Below are 19,914 nucleotides of genomic sequence, written 5' to 3'. Positions count from 1 at the left end.
ACAGCGAAGTTTGCCGCGCGAGCGCAGCGCCAGCCCCGACAGACACGCGCAACTCTGAGTCGGTCCCGCCACGCCGACCGCCTTAGGCGCCAGTGAACGCAACTTAGCAAAAAACGTTTGTTATAACGTTATTTGCGCGTATATGTACTACATAGTGCAACAAAGTCATGCAAAATGTTATGCAGTCGGGGGAAGCCTCCAAATAAAACGGGGCACTGATAAAATGCTGTCGCCTCGCTGCCGAGCCGTAGGCTAGCACAACTGGGAAGCATGTGTTCAAGGCTTTGCATTCTCCCGCGGATTCTTCTTCTCTGTTTGTTTGTTTTTTCGCAGATACCGAGCATGGTTACTGAATCTTGAAAGGCCCACATTAAGTGAGCGGATTACATGCTGCCGTGGTGTACGATCAGCTTGTTAGTAGGCTGGTTAGCAGGCGGTCAATACACATAATTGCGCTCTGAATTTGGTAACAAAGAGGGCCCCCAAGCACAGTTATAGCATTGTAGCTTTATCACCCAGCGGTTCTACTCTGCTTCATATCTAATATTCCACATGCTTATACCGCCGAATTAAATACATATAACCACATATGGGGCGCGGGCACTTACAGGTGTTAATGTTCCCAAATGTTTCGCGAGCATTTGGATAGCATAAAATTCACCGCCTCTTCTTGCAAAAGAAACAATGAAATTGTTGTCTAAGCCACTGAAAAGCAGCTTGGATGGCAAACGCTTGGATGGCAAAGCACCACCTTGGATGGCAAACGCACAGCACCGGCGTTCTGTGGCGCGTGTGGGCTTTCTCTGCCGCTGCTTGGACAGCTCCCTAGGAGCCGCCTACATCTCCTCTGCTGTTCGTGTTAACAAGCGAACCGGCCAACTTGAAGTCGTTCATGCGAGGACTGTCCACTACCAGAACTCTCTCATCCCAGCAGCAGTGCGGGACTTTCTCTCTGCTGCTCGTTCGATCACCCCTCCCCACGGACCGTGAGGCGTCTAGGGCGCCATGCAGAGCCATTGCAAGATGTCTGTGATGCATATTGCTAACCGCCTTTTTTTTTTTTGTCACCCCTTCGCCTCTTTCCCCTCCTGGTTGGATGGCTGGAAGGCGCTCTGCGTACGGATTTTCACCTTTCTGCCACGCCTAGCACGCCAACCAGAATGGTCCCTCTTTCTCTTACTTCTTTACCCCTCTCCACCCACCTCCTGTGCAATAAAGATTATTATTATTATTATTATTATTATTATTATTATTATTATTATTATTATTAAGAATACAGTGGAATCTCGTCGATGCGATTCGGCGTATTACTTTTTCGGCCTTTTTAATTTCGTTCCCGGCAAACGTCCCTTCAAATTTTTGCGCGTTTATTACTATCACATTTTTGCCGAAAATTGGATAATACGATCGCGAAAGCGGATCTCGACCGACATTTCTGGTAATCTTGCGTTTACGCTTCAGTATACTCGCTCAAACCGCATTCCAACAAGCCGCGACCTGAACATTGCCGAGACACCAAGGGAGCGGAAGCGCCGGTTCTGCGGCAAAAACGTTACTGCAATGCGTGGCTGTTCCGCGCAAGGCTGACGATAAGTCAGGCGATGCACCCCGTCATGTAGCAAATCGTATCATAATCAAGGAAGAAGGCGCGCAATATGCAGGCGCGACTTCCCTTCCCGACATCCCCCGTAGACCGTGCTTCCCGCGCAGTGATTTGTTCTCTTTTTACCTTGTTGCTATGCGCGTCCGGGTTTCCAGGCTTGTGACAACGTCAAAGAAATGCAAGGTGCAAGTGGGAATTGCACGCCAATTCGAAGAGAACCCGAAGAGGAAGAGCGTGGAATTGGCAAGCGAGCTCGCTTTGCCATCAACACTATTGTCGGTCAGCAAGAGTAGCTTTTTAAAGGAGCCATGAAGAGAAAATACAACTTCGTTTAATTTGAAAGAACTAGGATTCAGTATCTCATTCAGCTCCATTAAGCCACAAAAGATGTTTTTTAGAAGTATTTAAAAACTTTAAAATTTTGCGCCACAGTGACGTGTTATGAGCAAGAATGACGTCATACGGGCCAACAATAAAATATAATTTTCAGTGCGTTAACTGCACGTTAGCATTCAAGTGATGCGGTCAAATGGAACTAGATGCCCCATTACAGACGTACAGTCATGTGTCGTCGCGACAGGTGAGTTAGGCGGCCGCCAATCGCACAAACAAGGTTCCGTGACGTCATAGAAAAGTTGCGGGAAATTGGCTAGGGGGTCGCGACTGCTTCGCACGTTTTCTTTAATATCTCCGTTATTTGTTCGAAGATTGCGATGATATTGGTATCATTGTTATCGGGACTAAGCAGTCTTTCTAAGAAACCCCACTTCTATTTTGTCTTCATGGCTCCTTTAAAGAAGCTGAAAGTTTTTGGACCTGGTGTAAAACAAACGCAAGGTGCGAAGCATGAGTAAAAGGAAAACATCCTGCTTACATGGTTCAAGGAAGTTAGGGCGACAGGAGTGAACTTCGACAGGTCAATCCTGCGCGAAACAGTTGACAACGTCGCGCTCTCCTTGGGTATTCAAAACTTTCAAACATCCGGAGGCTGCCTTCACCGATTTACGGCACGACACGGATTGTCGTACAAGGCAGTGTCATGCCAAAACAACCGGAAGCTTCTTTTTGAACGTTTTAGAAGAATTTACTCCTGAACATTTAAAAGAAGAAAGGGTAGCACAAATTGAGCAGTTACTTCAATGTTGCTCCATAAAAGTGAGTTGCTGACGGAGCATGCATATTGTCGTTCTTTTTTTAACCTATTTGGGTAATATGACTTTCGGATAAATTGTTTTATTTCCCGGTTCCCGTGAAAAACGTATTTCTCTGTATGCCACAATTCCCTATACGTTGTCAATCTCCCTTTATTTCCTGGAACGTTAGTCGATCATATGTTGGTCTGTCCTGGACTGTCGACTGCAATTTCGATGCAGTGGGTCAGCCCAGAAATGTTGTCTTCTCGTTGAGCGCCGACCTGTTCGATCGAAACCAATTTTGTACATTTCCCCTAAGTTAGTTCTCCACCCACTTCAACAGCTCGGCTTTTATGTGTTGCATATCAAGCCTCCAGAGCGCTATGACGTCACTGTAGCCAGCCTGCGCGAATTCGCCCTGTTCTTCTGTCCTTTGCCTTTATATATACTCGTGTTTTCGCGCCCCTGTAGCCTTTGCATGCATGCCCCGCATGTGTTCTCAGGGGCAGGTGGGGCACCCGAGCCAGGAAAGGTTCGTGCAGAGAGGGAGAGAGGGCGCTGCGAGGATGGCTTGCACGTGACGTCACTTCTGCCCGATCGTAGTTACTGCGCCCATGTTGGAGCACCGCGCGCCGCTCGCTATGCGTAGTGTGTGAACGTTTCTCGGCTGATGCACCCGACCCACCCACTACAGCAGTGACTACAGGCTTACCGCTTTCTGAACAAAATGCTGCCAGCTTCGAGAGTCGAGGCTCTCGACGCGGCGTATCGTGCGCAGCTGATCGGATCAGCTCGCGCACGCTACGAGGAAAAGATGCGGATGTGCGACAGCGTGGATCCCTACACGCAGTGGCCGGGACTGGACACCGTGACCGATGTTGCCGAGTTTCCCGAAGTGACGCACGGAGACATCGTGAACTATCTTGTTTACTCCTCCAGTTTTGTGACCTGTCTCATTTTCGTTCTCGTCAACTTCGTCGCTATCTGGAACGGTTGCAACGTCGTCGCCGTGGCTGGGGTCCGTCGGCTGCGTGGACGCCGCCGTGGCTGCGTCGCGGGGTCTCAGCGCTCTTTTTCCCTGTACGCTGCTTTTTCGATCGTTCGAAACGATCGGTACAACGAGCTTTGGTGCTGTAGCCAAGCGCAAGCGACGGCGCCCAGTCAGGGTGTGCCTCGTCCTAAATCTTGGCTGGCTGTAGACGTTGCTGGCTTACCCGTCACAAAGTGGGCACCGCAGACTGGAATGTGACGGCTGTTGGGATCGAGATCGGCACGTTTTATGCGTGATAGCCACAGGCTTCGCCGTCTCGCACTGAGGTCTTTCGTCCGCTCACACTGATTTGATACAACTTTCGGTAGAAGAAATAGGCGATTTATCCCTCGAATTCGACTTGCTACGGTTCGAGCAGCCGACAACAGCGCACAACACCATTGTGGAAACGCCGTCCAGTCGCTGCCGCTTCCACAGCCGCGCGGAGACAGCGGTATCGGCGGTATCCGCGGAGTCGGCGGTGCTCCAATATGGAAATTATGCATCCCAGCATTCCCCGTTGTGACGTCGGTGCAAGGCATGTTGCACAATACGGCGCATAGCGTAGTACGTAGCAACCATGCCTCCATGGTAGCAACCACGTGGTAGCAACAAATCCACGCCAGCACATCGCAGATATATATATATATAGGAGGCAACTGCAACAATGCAAAATGGGGAGAAAGCGCATATCGTGCGGACGCCCGGGGAAAAAGCCATACGGGGAGAGGCGTCGGCAATGCAACCGCGAATTGTTCGGTGACGTCGTGACCAAACTCGGTGAACGTCGTGTACGGGAGACCCGCTCGCAGGCGTCAAGCGCGGTCGTCCAAGGCTGCGTCAAAACGCTATAAACGTAGTTACCGCCTCCTTCGAGTTTCACGGAGTCGAGAGAATGTTTTGAACGCAAGTTTGGCCACAGTAGTTCGACATTCACCAACAGGTTTACTAAAATTGTTTACTTTTCGCTAAGACCTCTGCTAAATTTGTAACAACGCGGTGCCTCAATGTACCACTGATCACAAGACCATCTGTGATTTGCCGCTGGTGATGGAAGAGGGACGCTACAGCTTCGCTGCCCAACCACCCTGGCCAATCTTCCCTTGTGGGTACGCGTCAAACACGTTTGGGGCGGCGTCGTCGTCATCATTATTGGCACCAATTTTGTTGCAGTCAATCATTCTACTAAATGATGGTGCTGGACTACGAAAGCTTCAAAATAATTCTCAGAATGTTTCCGGACAGTGAAGGTACCACTGGCCTGTAAACATGCCAACGTAATTCACAAGCAGGGTGATGCCAAATAGCTCAAAAGTTGCCGCCCTATCATTGTCTCTGTTACATATACTTGAGGGAACAGGCTGGGTTTATGAAAAGGCTACTTAACAATGGACCACATTCAGGATATCAACCCCGTAATGGAGAAATCGGCTGAGTACAATAAAAACCTCTTTGCATGGCATTTATAGATCCCGAAAAAACCTTTGATTCAGTAGAAGTACCCTTGCAGTGCTAGGAGCGTTGAGAGTACAGGAGACGTGCATAGAGCTCCTGGAGGACATACATACAAGGAATGCTCGGGCACGGTAAAGCGTCATTGAAGAGTGCATGCAAAGTTCCCTATTAGGAAGGGCGTTAGGCAACCGGAGGACACTATCACTTCAAAATTATTTACGGCATAGCTGTCTCGAGGGTATATTTAAGGAGCTTTTCATTAGCAAAGACTGGGAGTGTGTACATAACATCTGTCAGAGCGGGGAAACTACGCAGCCTGGCGCTGCGCCAGGTAGTGTGCTGCAAATCAGGGTGAACAGAGCTAACATATCCCACGGGGATTCGGAAGCGTCCGCAACAATACGAAGCGGGGGTGTGCCGCGCAAAGCACCCTGGATCATGGTGACTGCTGGGCCGCTAGGTGAAGCAGCGGAAGCATAGCGTCACGCCGACGCATACCCGCCCCCTCCCATCCCGCTGCAGTCTTTTGTTCTCGGCGGAGACACTTGCGACGGGATGCCGTGCTGCTGGGCTTGGCAGCGCGCGGGAGGAAATCTTCTCATGCCCAGGCGTTGCGAGGCAACGTGAGCCCTTTCTTTGTGTTTGATTGTATTTCTGAGCCACGAGGCGTTTTTGGTGTGCCACTTTTCGCAGACTGCGTTGTTTTTTGGGGGCGGCGGCTTATTCGCTCAATGAGCCAAATAATATATTAAATGGATCATTGCGGAAGCATTGCTTGTGCATTAAGCATAAGGCTTAGGCAGTTTTCAATTTCGGTTGCGTACACGTGCTTTTACACTTTGAAACACTGACCCCTTCGCACCCTTCCCCCAAGCTGCACGTTTTCACGCCCACATTTTAGGCGATGCAAGCGCAGCTGGCCTCTGTCCTTCCCAAATTAACGTTGGTCCTCCCTGTGCCGCGGCGTTTAAAAACCGTTTCGGCTAGTATGGCTCTCAGCTGACATTGAGTACCCTAGCAGAAATGCCAAATGCAGCAGCTCCGTTCCAAAACGCTTCCTTGACAAGACCTCAACATGACGTCATCGTAATCACACAGCTGTGGTAGGTCGTATCACCACAGCTATAATCTGCCTTGACTTGGATAACTTCCATTTTTATGCAACCACTTCCACTCAAACTGGGATACAGGACTCCGAGGATGAGTTGGTGGTGGTAAAAACATTTTTTATTTGAGCTGGAGGGAAAGGGGAAGTGGTCAGCCTCCGATGCCCACGGGAAGCCGCGAGCCGGCGCCGATTTAAGTGCTCGTTTCACTAGGGCGAGTTGCTACGCCGGTGCCGAATTGGTCATAGCTAACTCCCACTGCTCAGGTGCGGGGGAGTGGAGAGGGGTGGGGGTGATGCGGGCAGGAAAAGACTAGATTGTAGGTGGTTGATTGATTGATTGATTGATTGTCGACGCAACGCAGGCGATGAGGCGCGCCGTAGTGGAGGGCTCCGAATTAATTTTGACCACCTGGGGTTTTTAACGTGCGCCGAAACCTCGAACACACGGGCGTTTTTGCTTTTCGCCTCCATCAGAAAAACAGCCGCCGCGACTGGGAATCGAGCCCGTGCCCCCGTGCTCAGCAGCACAACGCCTTAGCCACTGAGTCACCGCGGCGGGTAGATACTTTAACCACATCACCCTATCCCACATTTCCCCTTCTCTCTTTCCACCCGACTGCCCACATTGTCACATCCCTCTCAACACCTACTACCTCGTCTTCTCCTAAGATTGTAGGTGGTAAGAGAAGGGTCACACACACTTGCAGTTATGGGGGAAAATGAATGAGATGTGGTAAAACCTTTATTGAGCAAAAAAATAAGGTGGGTGACAAGGGCGTAGCCAAGGGAGGGGGGGGGGGGGGGAGTTTCAGAACACCCCCAAAACTTTATAAGTGGCGCCTGCCCCCTCCCCACCTCGGCCTTTCATCCGCCCACGCTTAATGAACTGCAAAAATGAGAATAATATATATTGTTCGCGAGCGGACTGTTTCTTATTTTTTTTTTATCGGCGGTGTATAACACCGGTCCCCCTGAAAATTATTTTTGGCTACTACGCCACTGGTGGGAGGCCTCCCCAGTCCAGGTCATAGCCCAGGAGGCCGCGCGCCGCCGCTGCTCGTGTGGCCCGCTGGATCAGGCTGCGCGCTGCTGCAGGTACGCGCTGCAACGCACTTTCCCACTGTCCGGGGGTTGAGGAATGGAGAGGAACAGAGTGTTGAGGGCAGACGGCCGGTGGGCATACGTTAAATTTATCGAGTCGGGATCCAGTCCCAGAATACCCTAAAATTCGTTATACAGGCAGTTACACAGCAGGCAGCTACAGCATGCACTAGCTGTATACTCTTCTGGGGCACTTGTCCCGCATGCATTTCGTGAAGCTGAAGCCCAAGAGCGGAGTGGCTTAAACACTCTATGCTGATTGGCTAACACGCAGCAACGATCGAGTGCGAGCGCTTTTTACCGCGGCATGCGCCGCATGACCACGAACGCACTCCAGCAGTTTGGTCAGGTTTGGTCATGGTGATAGGGGGGAGAAGACAAAATCACACGAGGAGCGGTTGGCAGAGCTGTCATTGAAAAGTACGTGGAATGGCACCCGTGAATGACACACAGCGCGGTGTAAATGTTTTGCATTCGCCACTTCTTGCGTAGGTCAAAGCTCTACCTGAACTTTTTTAGCATTCTGTAGTTCATCATGCACGAAACCTTGCCAACGGCAAAACCAAAATTCTTGGAGCCCTCCCGCGCTGCCACCACATACGTTCCATTTTGCCTGCAGACACAGACCACAGCACAGACTGATGGAGAAGGAGAGAGCTAGTCATCGCTCGTGACGCCCGCGCCCCCGCGCCACTTCTACGTAGTTGACGTCACATTTTCTCGTTTGCGACTACCGCGACAACGTCCAAACCATTTAGATGTAATTGTAACAAGAGTATAATAATAACAAGTATAATATACTTATAAGAAAAGTAACAACCATTTACCTAATTAATAAAATGCATGGAATTCATAGTTTGTGCTTTCTGTTTTGTAATGCCACAATTAACAGAGCGGAGCAGAGGGAAACGTCCTCCCTGTTCTGCGGAGGGAACCATGGAGGTAACGATTAAGTTCGTCGACATTGCTATTAGAGTGCTAACTGTACTGATAGCTACAACTTAGCGACACTGCCGTACAAATTTTTCCTGCTTTTAAAGCGAAACCAAAACTTACTCAATCCTTGCAGGAAGGAGAGGGAGAATAAAAGAAAACGCCTACGCAGTGGCAAGTTGTGCTGAGTTAGCGCAAGTGAATAGGATGAATACCCTATGTTTTAAGAGTGCAGCGCTTGAGCATACAAAACTCCATTCACTTTACTACGCATAAAACAATACGAAAGCTGCCGGGGCTAAGACAACCTCTCACTTGCTGGAAGGCTCACTCACCACCCACTGCATTCTTTTGCCATGCAGTGATGCACTATGGGAGGCACCATACGTGACGTCATCGTTTTCGGCTATTAAACGCTGCATCGTCCCTGCACGCCATTTTGGATTGGAGTTGGGGGAGTCGACCTTTGAACTAATTGTCAGAAATCTGCCTCCATCCGTCCCTGCAAAATTCACAAGAACAGACTCATCTTACTAAAATACAGAACCCATACGGACGGGCCGAGGTAGGTGCAAATTTTTTGGTTTGACGTTGCTCTGGCGAGGAAAAAATGCGATCGAGAGTTGGCTTATTGTATGGGTTGTAGAAAGGCAGTCTAATGGTCTCCTCTAAAATGCACGTAGCATTCCTGGTCGTCGGCTTGCCGATCGCGCGGGAACTGCAGTCTTAGGAGATGTTTAGATGGAGGGTGTAGGCAAGGGGAAGCATTAACCACACATTATTTTAAGAGAGTGAATTTAGGCCTAATCGCACCGGGGCCCCAATTCATTGTAAGCACCCTAACGGTCGTCGTCCTTTCCTGGCCCGGTAGCTTTTCCCTCGAAGGTCTTTGGCGCACGGCTGAGATCAGGAGCGTGCCCTATGTTGTGTTTTTGTGCAGCTCGTGGGCCTGGTCCGTTTGTTTGTTTTGGGCCAGTGATTGCAACGCGCAATTCGGCCTTTTGTCACTCGTGACACTGCGCATGCATGACGCCTTCAGAGTCGGTCGTTCTTACCTTGCACCGTACGATTTGCATGTAGCGATTAGGTGGGATAAATAAATTCGTTTGTCTGGAACGTCGTGAGGTTTTAATGGCTCCGGGAACCTAGTGCGCATCAGGGCTCGGCGATCCACTAGTCTTACTGTTGCTGGGTGCATTGACATGTCCGCAAGCGTGTTACCTGCGGCTCTGATGCGCATTGTTGTCACCGGAAGGGCTCGCGGTTGCCCTTAATTGTTGATCTCGGTTTCCGTTGCATTATGTACTTCAATAACGCGCCGACATTGCCGTTTTTGTCAGCGCATGTGATCGAGCAAAGCTTGCTTGCCGCTTCAGTTTGCATTGCAATCTTAGCACACGCAAACAGGATTTCGTAACCTAACGAATGACTGAGCAAAATGCTTTGCATTTGGATGTGTTCATTGCGCGTCAATAAAATTACGAACACTGTACCAGGGCAGGTAACATGGAAGCTAGTGAATTCCGCAAGACGCAAACTAGGCGAGTGCTACCTATGTGAATGTCAAGGGAACACGAATCGTAGTACATCGCAGCCTTGCGAAACTCGCCTCGCATCACCCAGTTTCAAATGTAGTGTGTAGCAGAGCATGTTTTCCAGCGGCTCACTTTGTAAGCGTCCCCTGTGTTTCATTTAGAACGGGAGCGCTTGTGCCTGCCACCAAATCCGGTTGCAGAATTTCGCGCACGTGCAGCAATACTGGGCTGGTAGTCGCGTGCCTAGCGCTGCATGTTCGATGCATTGCAATCGTGCATTGTGAAACGAACAGTGTTTCCTGAGGGAGTGCCGGTCACTTGCAAGATTTCAGTACCGTCTTGGACTGCAGTCGTTATTTTTTTGCAGGAAAATGCGAACTTGGAGGGGCTTGTAGTGAGAGGGGTTTGTTTTGGTGCATGCTGTGTGGGGCTCAAACGTGGCCGTCTGTGTCTTGCAGGGAGCGGACCGTTCCCTGGGTGCAGTGCAGCAAAGTGCTCAATGACTTCTCCTCGTCAGCATGTCCACGGTTCCGGGGCTACCTTCAAAGGGGGAGAAAGGAAAGCCAAAGTATCTGGCATTGGACATAAATAATATCTACAAAGGGAAAAGCTTAGAGAACCCAAAAACCTCGGGTAGGTGCTGTGTGGATTTCAAATTTTTCTATTTATTGGAACCCCTTATGCGGTTGTCTGGTTTTAGGATTGACAGGCGCACTTTGGTACGAGAAAGGCGCGTTCAATTAAATGGTGCGCTATGTTTGGTCCTTTTGCTCAGATTTTGTGGAACTGTGCTGATGTTCAGTCTCCTCTGGCGTGTGTGCAGCCTTTCTCGTGCCGTGAGCCTTGTGCTGACCTGTGCCTTGTGCTGCTCTTTGCTGATGCCTGTCCCCCCCGCCTTCTCTTCCAGCGGCCCCCAAACATGGCTTGCAGTCATTGGGGAAAGTTGGTGCGGGGAGGCGTATGCCACCTCCTGTCAACCTTCCAAGTCTAAAAAGTGAAAACAGTGGCAACAATCCTAATATCAGCTTAGTACCAAGTGGAGGCCAAGGATGGGGGAGTGCGGGAAAAGAGAAAGGCAAATCGCCCGAAGAGAACAGGTTGGCTGTCTACCTTGTCTCGACCTCTTGCTGTTCGCGAGTTGCGTGCCCAAGTCACACGTGGTTCTCTCCCTTGTTTCTTGTAGCAGTGGCCCACAGCAGCAGTCACAACACTCACAATCACCTACTTCGCATTCACAAGGACCGCCTGCATCAAAGGTACGTGTGCTTGTGTGTGTGGCTGCTGGGACACTGGGTTCTGAGCCGCCACCTTGGGGAGCCCCTCGACTGCAGCGTGCCAGTTTAAGGTGAAAGCATACCGAGGTATCCTTCCACCATGGACTGGTGTTGCTCAGTGGGCTGGCCATGGGATTGCGCATAAGGAGAATGTCGAGTCTTGTTGTGTGGTGCAGACAACATGGGTGAGAGCACTTTTTGAGGGAGTTCTCTTTGTCAGCATCTTGCAACCGGTACTTGACTCTTCAGACAGCTGGCAAGAAGGGTCAACTGCTAGTTGGAACATGTTGACAAAGTAAACTGATTCCCAGTTTTTTTTTGTTTTGTTTTGGTCAGACTTCTTTCTGCACCAATGGATAGTATGCACTGGGTCTCGAATTGCTTGGTGGTGCTACTTATGTGTGTGACCAGGACTCCTGTTGTGTGCATATGAAATGCATTAAACTGGCTATTTGGGCTTGTTGGTTGAACTTGATAGGGGACTACAGCGCAGCTTGCACACGGACACAAGGGAGGAGGACTAGACACACACAAGTGCATATGGCAACTTGGTGGTTGCTGCTGTCGTGGTTTGATGCTTTCCGTGTGTTTTGTATTAGTCAGTATTGCCTGCCAGGTAAACGATCTGTGTTCATCAAGGCTGCATTTTCATGTGTTTCCAGAGCACTGCGAAGGCTTTGTTGTAATTTATCATGGAATTTATCATGGGCATGACAGTGCTGTTTTCACTTCATGCATGTATCTTTTCCCTTTGCCGCCTCTCAAACCATTTGCGTATCCCAACAATTTTATCAATGTTCGGTTCGAGAGATTGAGGGTGACCTGCACGTTTAGTTCTTCTCAACACAGCCGCGGCATCACAATGCATTCTACAAACCTAATTTCTGGCATCGAGTAGCACTTGAAGTTCACTCCAGGCCTAGTCCACTAGTGAATAAAATTATTGCGTGCTGTGACAAACCAGACTTGCCCCCAACAGCATCACAATAAGATTTTTGGCAGTTTTGAAACAACAAACTTTATTAGCAGGTTACAGTAATGTAAAAACTTGCCACAGCCAGATATGTTTAGTGAATGTTAACATGCTGTTTGTTACCACATGCGTTCCTCTCACTGGGCATGTTCACCTAAGTGCACATGTCTTGTTTGAAAGTGCTGCTTGAAGTGGCAGAGTCCTCCAGTAAGGCAGGCCCATTGTGTGGGAAAACTACAGAAAATTGCAGGCTGCTGTCATGGCTGGCAGGAAGCTTCTTGCGCGGCAATGTCCTGCACACATTCCTGTGCATTTTTCAGCTCAAAGTAAATTTTATCCATACATAGCCAAACGCACCTCAGAAATGTAGATCAAGAAATACCACAAACATTGTACCAAAGCATACGGACTGGAGCACAACACCGTTACTGTTTGCTGCTAACACCAAAAACAGTGGTTTGGCACTGTAATGCTGCCAAGCAACCGGGTGGAAGTCTAGTGCATACTATCTATTGGTGGACCATTCATGCTTTTTCTAGTGAGCGGCAGTAGTGGAGCTTGAAATGGCTACGAGTAGCCTTCAGCACCATTGGATTTTTTTTAATGAATATAAAAATGAAAAATGTCTGAACTTGTGAAATGGCTATAAGCCTTGAGAAGCATTTTGGATTTTGTAATAAATGTAAAATTAAAAAAAAGTGAACATAGTTTCTCCTTCATTAGTTTGCCAGTGCATGGCCTTTATTCGTTGCCTGGGTTTAAAAAAAAAGATTAAACCAAACCTACAGGCTATAAACTGCCTGTAAAGTTTATGAATGGTTTCATGTCAAGATTTAGAATTTGACACAGCAAAGTATTAGGCATTAATGCGTCTGGAAAAGTTGCCAGTAAAGCTGAAATGCAGAATAAAACAGGCTGCAGTGTTCTGTATAAAAGTAATTCAAGCATGCATTGCAAAAGATCAAAATTGCACATACCTTTCAAGCGCATTACCACCCTGCCCTCTGTCTGCCTTCATCTGTCCAGACTGTCCTCAGCTGCTTATGCTTCTCCAGTGAAGCACGAGTAAATTGTGCTATCACTGATGTAGGTTTTAATACAGCCTTAACCATATCAAAGTCCCTAAAAATGTCGTTAAAAAAACTCCCTCCCCTGCTTCAGCACACCCCTTGCATTACCAGAGCATATTATCACCTGTAGTGCTTTCTCAACCACTTGAGTCAAAAAAATGTACTGGTTATGCTTTCTACTTGGTCGTATGCGGGATTCTGAGAGTGTTCGAAGTGGCATTTGTGCATTGTGATATGAAGGGGCAGGCATCTAGGCAGTTGACATGGCACACGTGTGCACGTCAGAAATGGAAAATGTGCAGGTTTCTTTATGCATTATAAGTTGCCAATGTTGAGGTGATCCCCGGTCAGATGTACTTCTGTAGTGTCCTGCCGTACTAGGCTCCTGATGAACCAGTGAAAGCTACTGGTTTTGACTGTTGCAGGGAAGAGCACCACTGGCAGTGTGGATTACCCGGGGGAAAAATGTTTGCATGCACCGCAGTCGTTCACGCAATGCCTATTGGCGACTTAGACAAGGTAGTCTACACAAATACACTGTACATTTGTTAACTTTTACAGTTTTGAACACAACCAGAGCTACATTGAGTGCAGTCAGACCTCGTTACATCAAACAGGGCACATATTGCAGGCCGGTTTGATATAGGGTGTATGCACTGGCCCCTCAACCGCATGATGGTGCTACCTGCGCGGCGGTGTGGGCTCCATTTGTATGGTTGCACGATTGTGTGCAGTGTCTGACGCGAAACATGGTTTGCTGGGTGGTGTTGGCAAAGTCGTTTGTGTGGGCAGTGCTTTTCCGCGCGATTCTGGTGCACATTTCATTCCAGGTGAGGACGATGCAACATATCAGCTTTTATCTCTTGCTTCATCCCATGCTTTTGATACCTTGCGTAGTTCTTGTGTTCACTTTTCAGGCCAGTCAGTATACCGTATGGAAGATACAAATTCAATTGGGCTACATTGAGGGGATCGCGCTGAGCGAAGCCACGTGTGTGCTTCCAACAATTCCTTCGCCTTCAACTGTTTCCTAATGACAAAGCTTGGTGAATCTTTTATGTCTGTCTTGCATTGCAACAGAAAAGACTTGAACATCATCGGTGAATTCTACATCTCCCCAAGTCAGTGGGTCATCGTCGCCGCTGCACTTTTAAAAACACTTCCATACCTCTCGCGATTGCGTTCCCCTGGACAGTTTGGGGAATTACTCAGCTGTGGGGGGTGGGGCTCATAGTCACGCATTCAACGCAGTGGAACACCGTTGGCAGAGCACCTCACCATCTTGCACACTCAAGAGCGCAGCAAGCCTAGGTGGCATGGTAACCACAGCATCTTTCATGGCAGGCCTGGGTGGGGAAACTTTTGTAACTCGAGCCGCAATTGTTCAAGGCAACGCAAAAAATAAGGAGATACTGCGCACATGATATTTTACGCCGGGGGACCCACACCAGCATGCAACCGTAAAAATGGAGTTGGCGCTGCTGTGCAGGTAGCGCCGCAGAGTGGCTGGTGGATACACCCTATAGCTGAAAATACATGTAAAACTGCATCATAATATCCTCAAAAAGCAGTACAAATTACAGTACAACCTCATTACAAGAGACACTGTTACAAGAGACACTTTGCAACGAGAGACATTTGAGTGAAAATGGTTTGGTTGCTTTTCTTGTTTGTCATGCTAACAGCATTGCATACAAGAGACCTTGGTTACAAGAGACATGTTTCCTGGCTTCCTTAATTGTCTCTTGTATTGAGGGTTTACTACAGTGCTTGCAGGCGAATAAATACATTTGAGACAATAGCACGAACAATTTATTTATGTGGAAAAAAAACAAAAAAACTCCAGTAGCATAGTGGGTTTCATGGCAAGGAGCCACTTCCTGTTCCGCACCAAAACAGGACATGAAGTATGTCGCTTTTGTTGAGCTCTTGTGTCCATGAACTGCTTTGCGGCACTTTTTTTGCTGTCTTCAAATCTCTCTAGTCCGAACAGGCCACGTGCCGGAAGGATGGCTTTGCCCCGCTTTGGCCTTGATGTAACTTTTTGCTTTCAGCAATCTTCTCAAGATGCTTCCGGGTATGCTGTAAGCATTGGCGGTGTTAGACTTCTCGCCTTTTTCTGTGACAAATGTTTAGATACTGGTTTCAAACTAAATGCATTTCTTGTGTTTGTGCCACTGCACACTGCAAAACCACAGTTGGCAAGGTCAAGGGATTCCTGCAGTTATGGGGGTGGAAGGGGCCATGAAGGCAAAATACAACTTTAACTAGGCTTCAGTACCTCACTCATCTCCATTCTAGCCACGAAAGCTTTTTTTAAAGTAACTGGAAAAAAAAAAACGCAAACGCTTCAGTGGGCATCAATGGGATATTTTTATGAGTGGGATTTATGAGCGTAAGTGGCTTCGTATGAGCCAGCACTAAAAACAGTTTTCAGTGTTCACTGCACGTTAGCACTGAAGGGATGGGATCACGGAACAAGAGGCCCCACCCACTACAACAGTCTAGTCATGCGCCTTAGCGATGGGTTAGTTCAACGGCCGCCAATTGTACAAGCAAGATTCTGTGATGCCATAGAAAAGTTGCTGGAAAGTGGATAGGGAGTTGCCACTGCTTTATATGTTTTCAATATCTCCATTAGCTGTTAGAAGTTTGCGATAAAATTGTTGCTGTTGTTGGGACAAAGCTGTCTTTCTAGTGAACCAAACATATTTTGTCTTCATGGCCCCGTTAACACTTTCCTGCCCACGAGAAAAGCAGTGATTTTTGGTTGTCTAGTGAACAATTTCTTCACGGTCGCAAGAAATATACAATATTAAGTGTATGGTATCAAATTAAAGAAGCGTAAATTTACTTTGCAGTGATAATTGTTTCAAACAAGAATTTTCATTTCAACAAAGAAAAAAAGCTGTACGGAAAAAGCTTTGGGACAAACAAAAGAATAAGAAAAAAACGTCAGTCGTGCTCCACACAGAAAAAGCTCACAAAAGCCAAACCTTCATTTTGTACATATACTATATCAGTGCAAAATTCCTGCAAATATCAAAGGCCTAACTAAAATTTCTCTACTTGCGAAAAAAAAAAATCCCAGGCCATCTTCGCTACTGGGAAACCTGGGAAGGGGCGAAGCATGCAGTGTAAGTGTATTCTTGGCGCCTTGGTGTTCTTGCCAACGAAGATGAAACTGTTGGGGGGGGTAGAGGCATACAGCTTTGCTGTAAAAGTGTCTTGTCTTTGAAGCTCAAAGCGTTCCAGCGCGAGGTGTGAATGAGTGACCTGGTGTTTTTTTTTTAGTACGCGTTTGGTTCTGTCGCGAGGCGCAGAGTAGCTTGGTGTTTTAGTACCGTGACTACGAGATGGCAGTTATGGCGGCATGAGACGCTGACAGCCCGAGCCCCTAAGGGGCTTCGCTTATAAAAAAAATGTTAGCACTAGTGGGTTTCATGCCAAAGCAGTTCCTCGAAATATAGGTTGGCCGCACATGCATCATTGGCCACACATGCATTGCCGAAAATATTGGTTTTCTGCTCCACTTTTTCGTTTGTAGCACATTTCACAGTTTCGACACTTTGCATTTTCTGGGGCTTGTGTTAATACAGGTTCTGGGCCAGTTTGGTGCGCTCGCTTTCGGTGCTGAAATCAGATGTCGAAGAGTTGCAGTCTGAGTCAGCACTGCTAATGTCATCCAAGAGTTTGGGTTTGGAATTCACCAAATCTCTAAACCGTTTCCTAGAATGCGTGAAATCGCTAGGACGCGTGCTACGGCATCGTGTTCCCACGGCGCCGTAGCACGCAATGCCGATGCCACCTCCGTATCATCTGAGCGCCTGTTACATGACACAGGCGGTGCTTTAAAAAAATCGCCACGTTCAGAAAAACAAACTAAAGAGGATGTAAGTGTGCCTACTACTCAGTAGATGGCGCCCGCTCTCAGAGCACTCGGAAGTGCCAAATTCAAATGGGAAAACGTCAGTTTTAGCTTGAAAGCGTCGATAATACTATCGATTTGAATAGGCGTAGGCAGGAAAGTTTTAGTGCAGTGCACTGCTAGTGCAGCTGCACAAGTAGTGAGGCAACTTCTATGTTTGAAATTACGAGGTTGGCTGTACATCTTAAAACCACACCTGTACCTTTGCTGAAAGGCTCAATCACTGAAACTAGACACTGAATTAACACCGTTCTAAATCTGAATAGCTGTCAATATCAGTATGGGGTCGATCCACGCCAAACGTCCCAGACAGTGCGCTCGACCTTCTGCGATTACCCTATAAAAATCGTGGTTTATCGTTTCAGTACACAATTCATTTTCGGAACATTTTTTTTAGAAAAAAAAAAAAACAATTTGAATATCGTGGCTCTGACTAAAACTTAGGTTGCGAAAAAAATCACAAAAAAGTGGAGTGTTTTACTGAGTGTGGTAAAACAATTCTAGTTGGTAGAAAAAGAAGCGCGCTTTTTTGTAGCAACACATTCACAGCTAGTTGCTAGTGGGTCTCAAAATGTGCCTTGTGCGGAAGCAATGCGGCTTTTTTGTGCCAAATGTAGATAATTTTTACAGCTGTACAACTTTTCATTCTTTTACATTCTTTTCATTCTTTACAGCTGTACAACTTTTCATTTTTTACAGCTGTGGCATTCTTATGATACGCTGTTTTCATACAGTGGAAGCTAGGACCAAAAGTATTTTAGTACTCCGCTTCATGTTGTGACTCAGTAGTACGAAATGCGGGGGGGGGGGGGGGGGGGGGGATAGAGCATTTTTGAAGGGGCAAGGTTCGAAATAGGGCGAAGGATTTCTTTGGGTAAGAAATTTTTAAAACCATAATAAAAAATGAAGAAAATAGATGCAGACAAAATTGTGCTGCTTACATAACTGAAGGGACACAAGTGAAGTGGCGAAACCGGATGCATTGTCTGCTCATCTTGCAGACAATCTCGTGTCCCGACTGTGCTTGGACACGGAGCACCATCGCAGAGTTTCTCTTGTAACACAAACTGAAAGCAAAACTGCAAGGGTGACAGCTGTGAAATATTGCAGCAGTAAACGTACGTAAAGTTAGTCTGTTCAGATAAGAATAACCAACGCTTAATTATAATTATGTTCAGTGTTGGCAGTTTTATTGCTTCGGTCAGCCTTTTGCCCTACTTTTCTCGTCGTAAGAAGCGCCCTATTACGCTCTACAGCCTTGGCAGCATTGCACCCTGTGTATGCAGTGAGTATATGCCCCGAGCTTTTATATATATATATATATATATATATATATATATACCGTATTTTACGGTCTATAAGTCGCACCTTTGTATAAGTCGCACCCCTCAAAATGGCAGTTTTTCCGAAAAAAAAAAAAACTTATATAAGTCGCACCGGTGTACAAGACGCACTTGTTAATTAGGTAAACTCATAGTGAATCAGGCCGTTGAAAAGAACGGCGAAAGTACATGGTTGCGGCGGCCGCCGCCTATCAACGCATCGCTCGATAAGGAGGGCTAGACACGTGCAAAGTCTAGACAGCACTAATTTCTCAAAAATGGCTTATTGATACACACAGATGGCATGTACTTACAGACGGCGTTTAGGCAAAACCATCTAAGTCTTCTTCCTCCGACTTGCTAACAAACAATTCAGCAACTTCAAGTGGGAGTTCCGCCGGCACATCGCTGTCGTCCTCCGACTCACTGATGTCTTCGCCAACATCGTCGCCACTCGCGGAATGGATCATTCCGGCCTTTATGAACCCGGCTACAACTGCTTTTGTAGAAATGGAGTCCCAAGAGTCTGAGACCCATTAAGCCACCTCTCCAAACGTCGCGCATCTCTTGCGTGCTGTCGTAAATCGGCACAATAAAGGTGTCATGGTGGACGGAAATGACGCGCCCAAAAGCGGCCCGAAAATCGAAACTTATCACCAAGCTGTCATTTTTAAAATTAGCAGCACGTTTACCTCCTTCAGAGTAATTCTCTGTAATAATTTATAAATAAACTGCATTTTATTTTTGCAACCCAGTTTGATATTACTTTGAATTTATTCCGAACTGTAGTTACTGCGCATGGCAGAAAGTGGCGCGCGGTTATCGCAGGCCATTATCATTGTTTTTGACTAGAAAAAGCTGCAAATTCCTTGATTTAACTTCCCGAAGCGACATATGGCCTATGAGAAACACCGTAGCGGTGGGCTTCGGATTCATTTAGACCACAGAGCTGTCTCTCTTAACGTGTGCTGGCCACGTGCGGCTGCCACGAACCAGATTTATTCCATACATAAGTCGCACCGGTGGATAAGACGCACCAACGAAAATTTCAGAAAAAAAACCGCGACTTATACACCGGAAAATACGGTATATATATAGCATATACTGCCTGCCGCCGCCTTCCCGCGGCGTTCACGGGATGTGCGCTGCGTGGCTGATAAGGGCTTGTGCGGTGTTTTGGTTCTCTTTCGCTTCTTTTTGCTTCTCCGCGCCCTGAACAACTTGTTACAGTCATGTCTGTGAGCAAATAGTACGTTTAGGACACTTCCAAAAACAGATGTGTCTTGGTACTACCGAGTGCTCGATTGCCAGCAAGAGCTATCTGGGTACACAGTTCTGCGTGCATCTTCGGCGCTCTTACGTTTACGTGCGTAAGGGAACTGTATTGTAGCTCCTTTTAGACTGATACTGGCACAGTGAGAGGTTGGCTTCGTTTTGCAGCGTGGAAAA

At 47.5% G+C, this 19,914-nt stretch overlaps 1 protein-coding gene across 6 annotated transcripts in view; it reads left to right on the top strand.

Annotated features, from left to right (window-relative positions):
• Positions 1-8,762: 8,762 nt before the first annotated feature.
• The window catches only part of LOC144147444 (uncharacterized), an 88,209-nt gene continuing 77,057 nt past the window's right edge, over positions 8,763-19,914 (top strand). For 4 of the 6 annotated variants that reach the window (XM_077679564.1, XM_077679563.1, XM_077679565.1 and 1 more), the window contains exons 1-4: positions 8,763-8,928; positions 10,357-10,531; positions 10,806-10,995; positions 11,082-11,154. In XM_077679564.1, the coding sequence (XP_077535690.1) occupies positions 10,417-10,531; positions 10,806-10,995; positions 11,082-11,154 (378 nt within the window). In that variant the 5' untranslated portion in view covers positions 8,763-8,928; positions 10,357-10,416. The remainder of the gene's footprint in view (positions 8,929-10,356; positions 10,532-10,805; positions 10,996-11,081; positions 11,155-19,914) is intronic. The other 2 variants (XM_077679562.1, XM_077679561.1) reach the window with 1 other exon arrangement.

Source organism: Haemaphysalis longicornis, unplaced genomic scaffold (assembly GCF_048455015.1).
Source record: "Haemaphysalis longicornis isolate Haplotype H1 unplaced genomic scaffold, Haemaphysalis longicornis Haplotype H1 scaffold_1, whole genome shotgun sequence".
Classification (NCBI taxonomy): domain Eukaryota; kingdom Metazoa; phylum Arthropoda; class Arachnida; order Ixodida; family Ixodidae; genus Haemaphysalis; species Haemaphysalis longicornis.
This window is presented reverse-complemented; position numbering and strand designations above follow the sequence as displayed.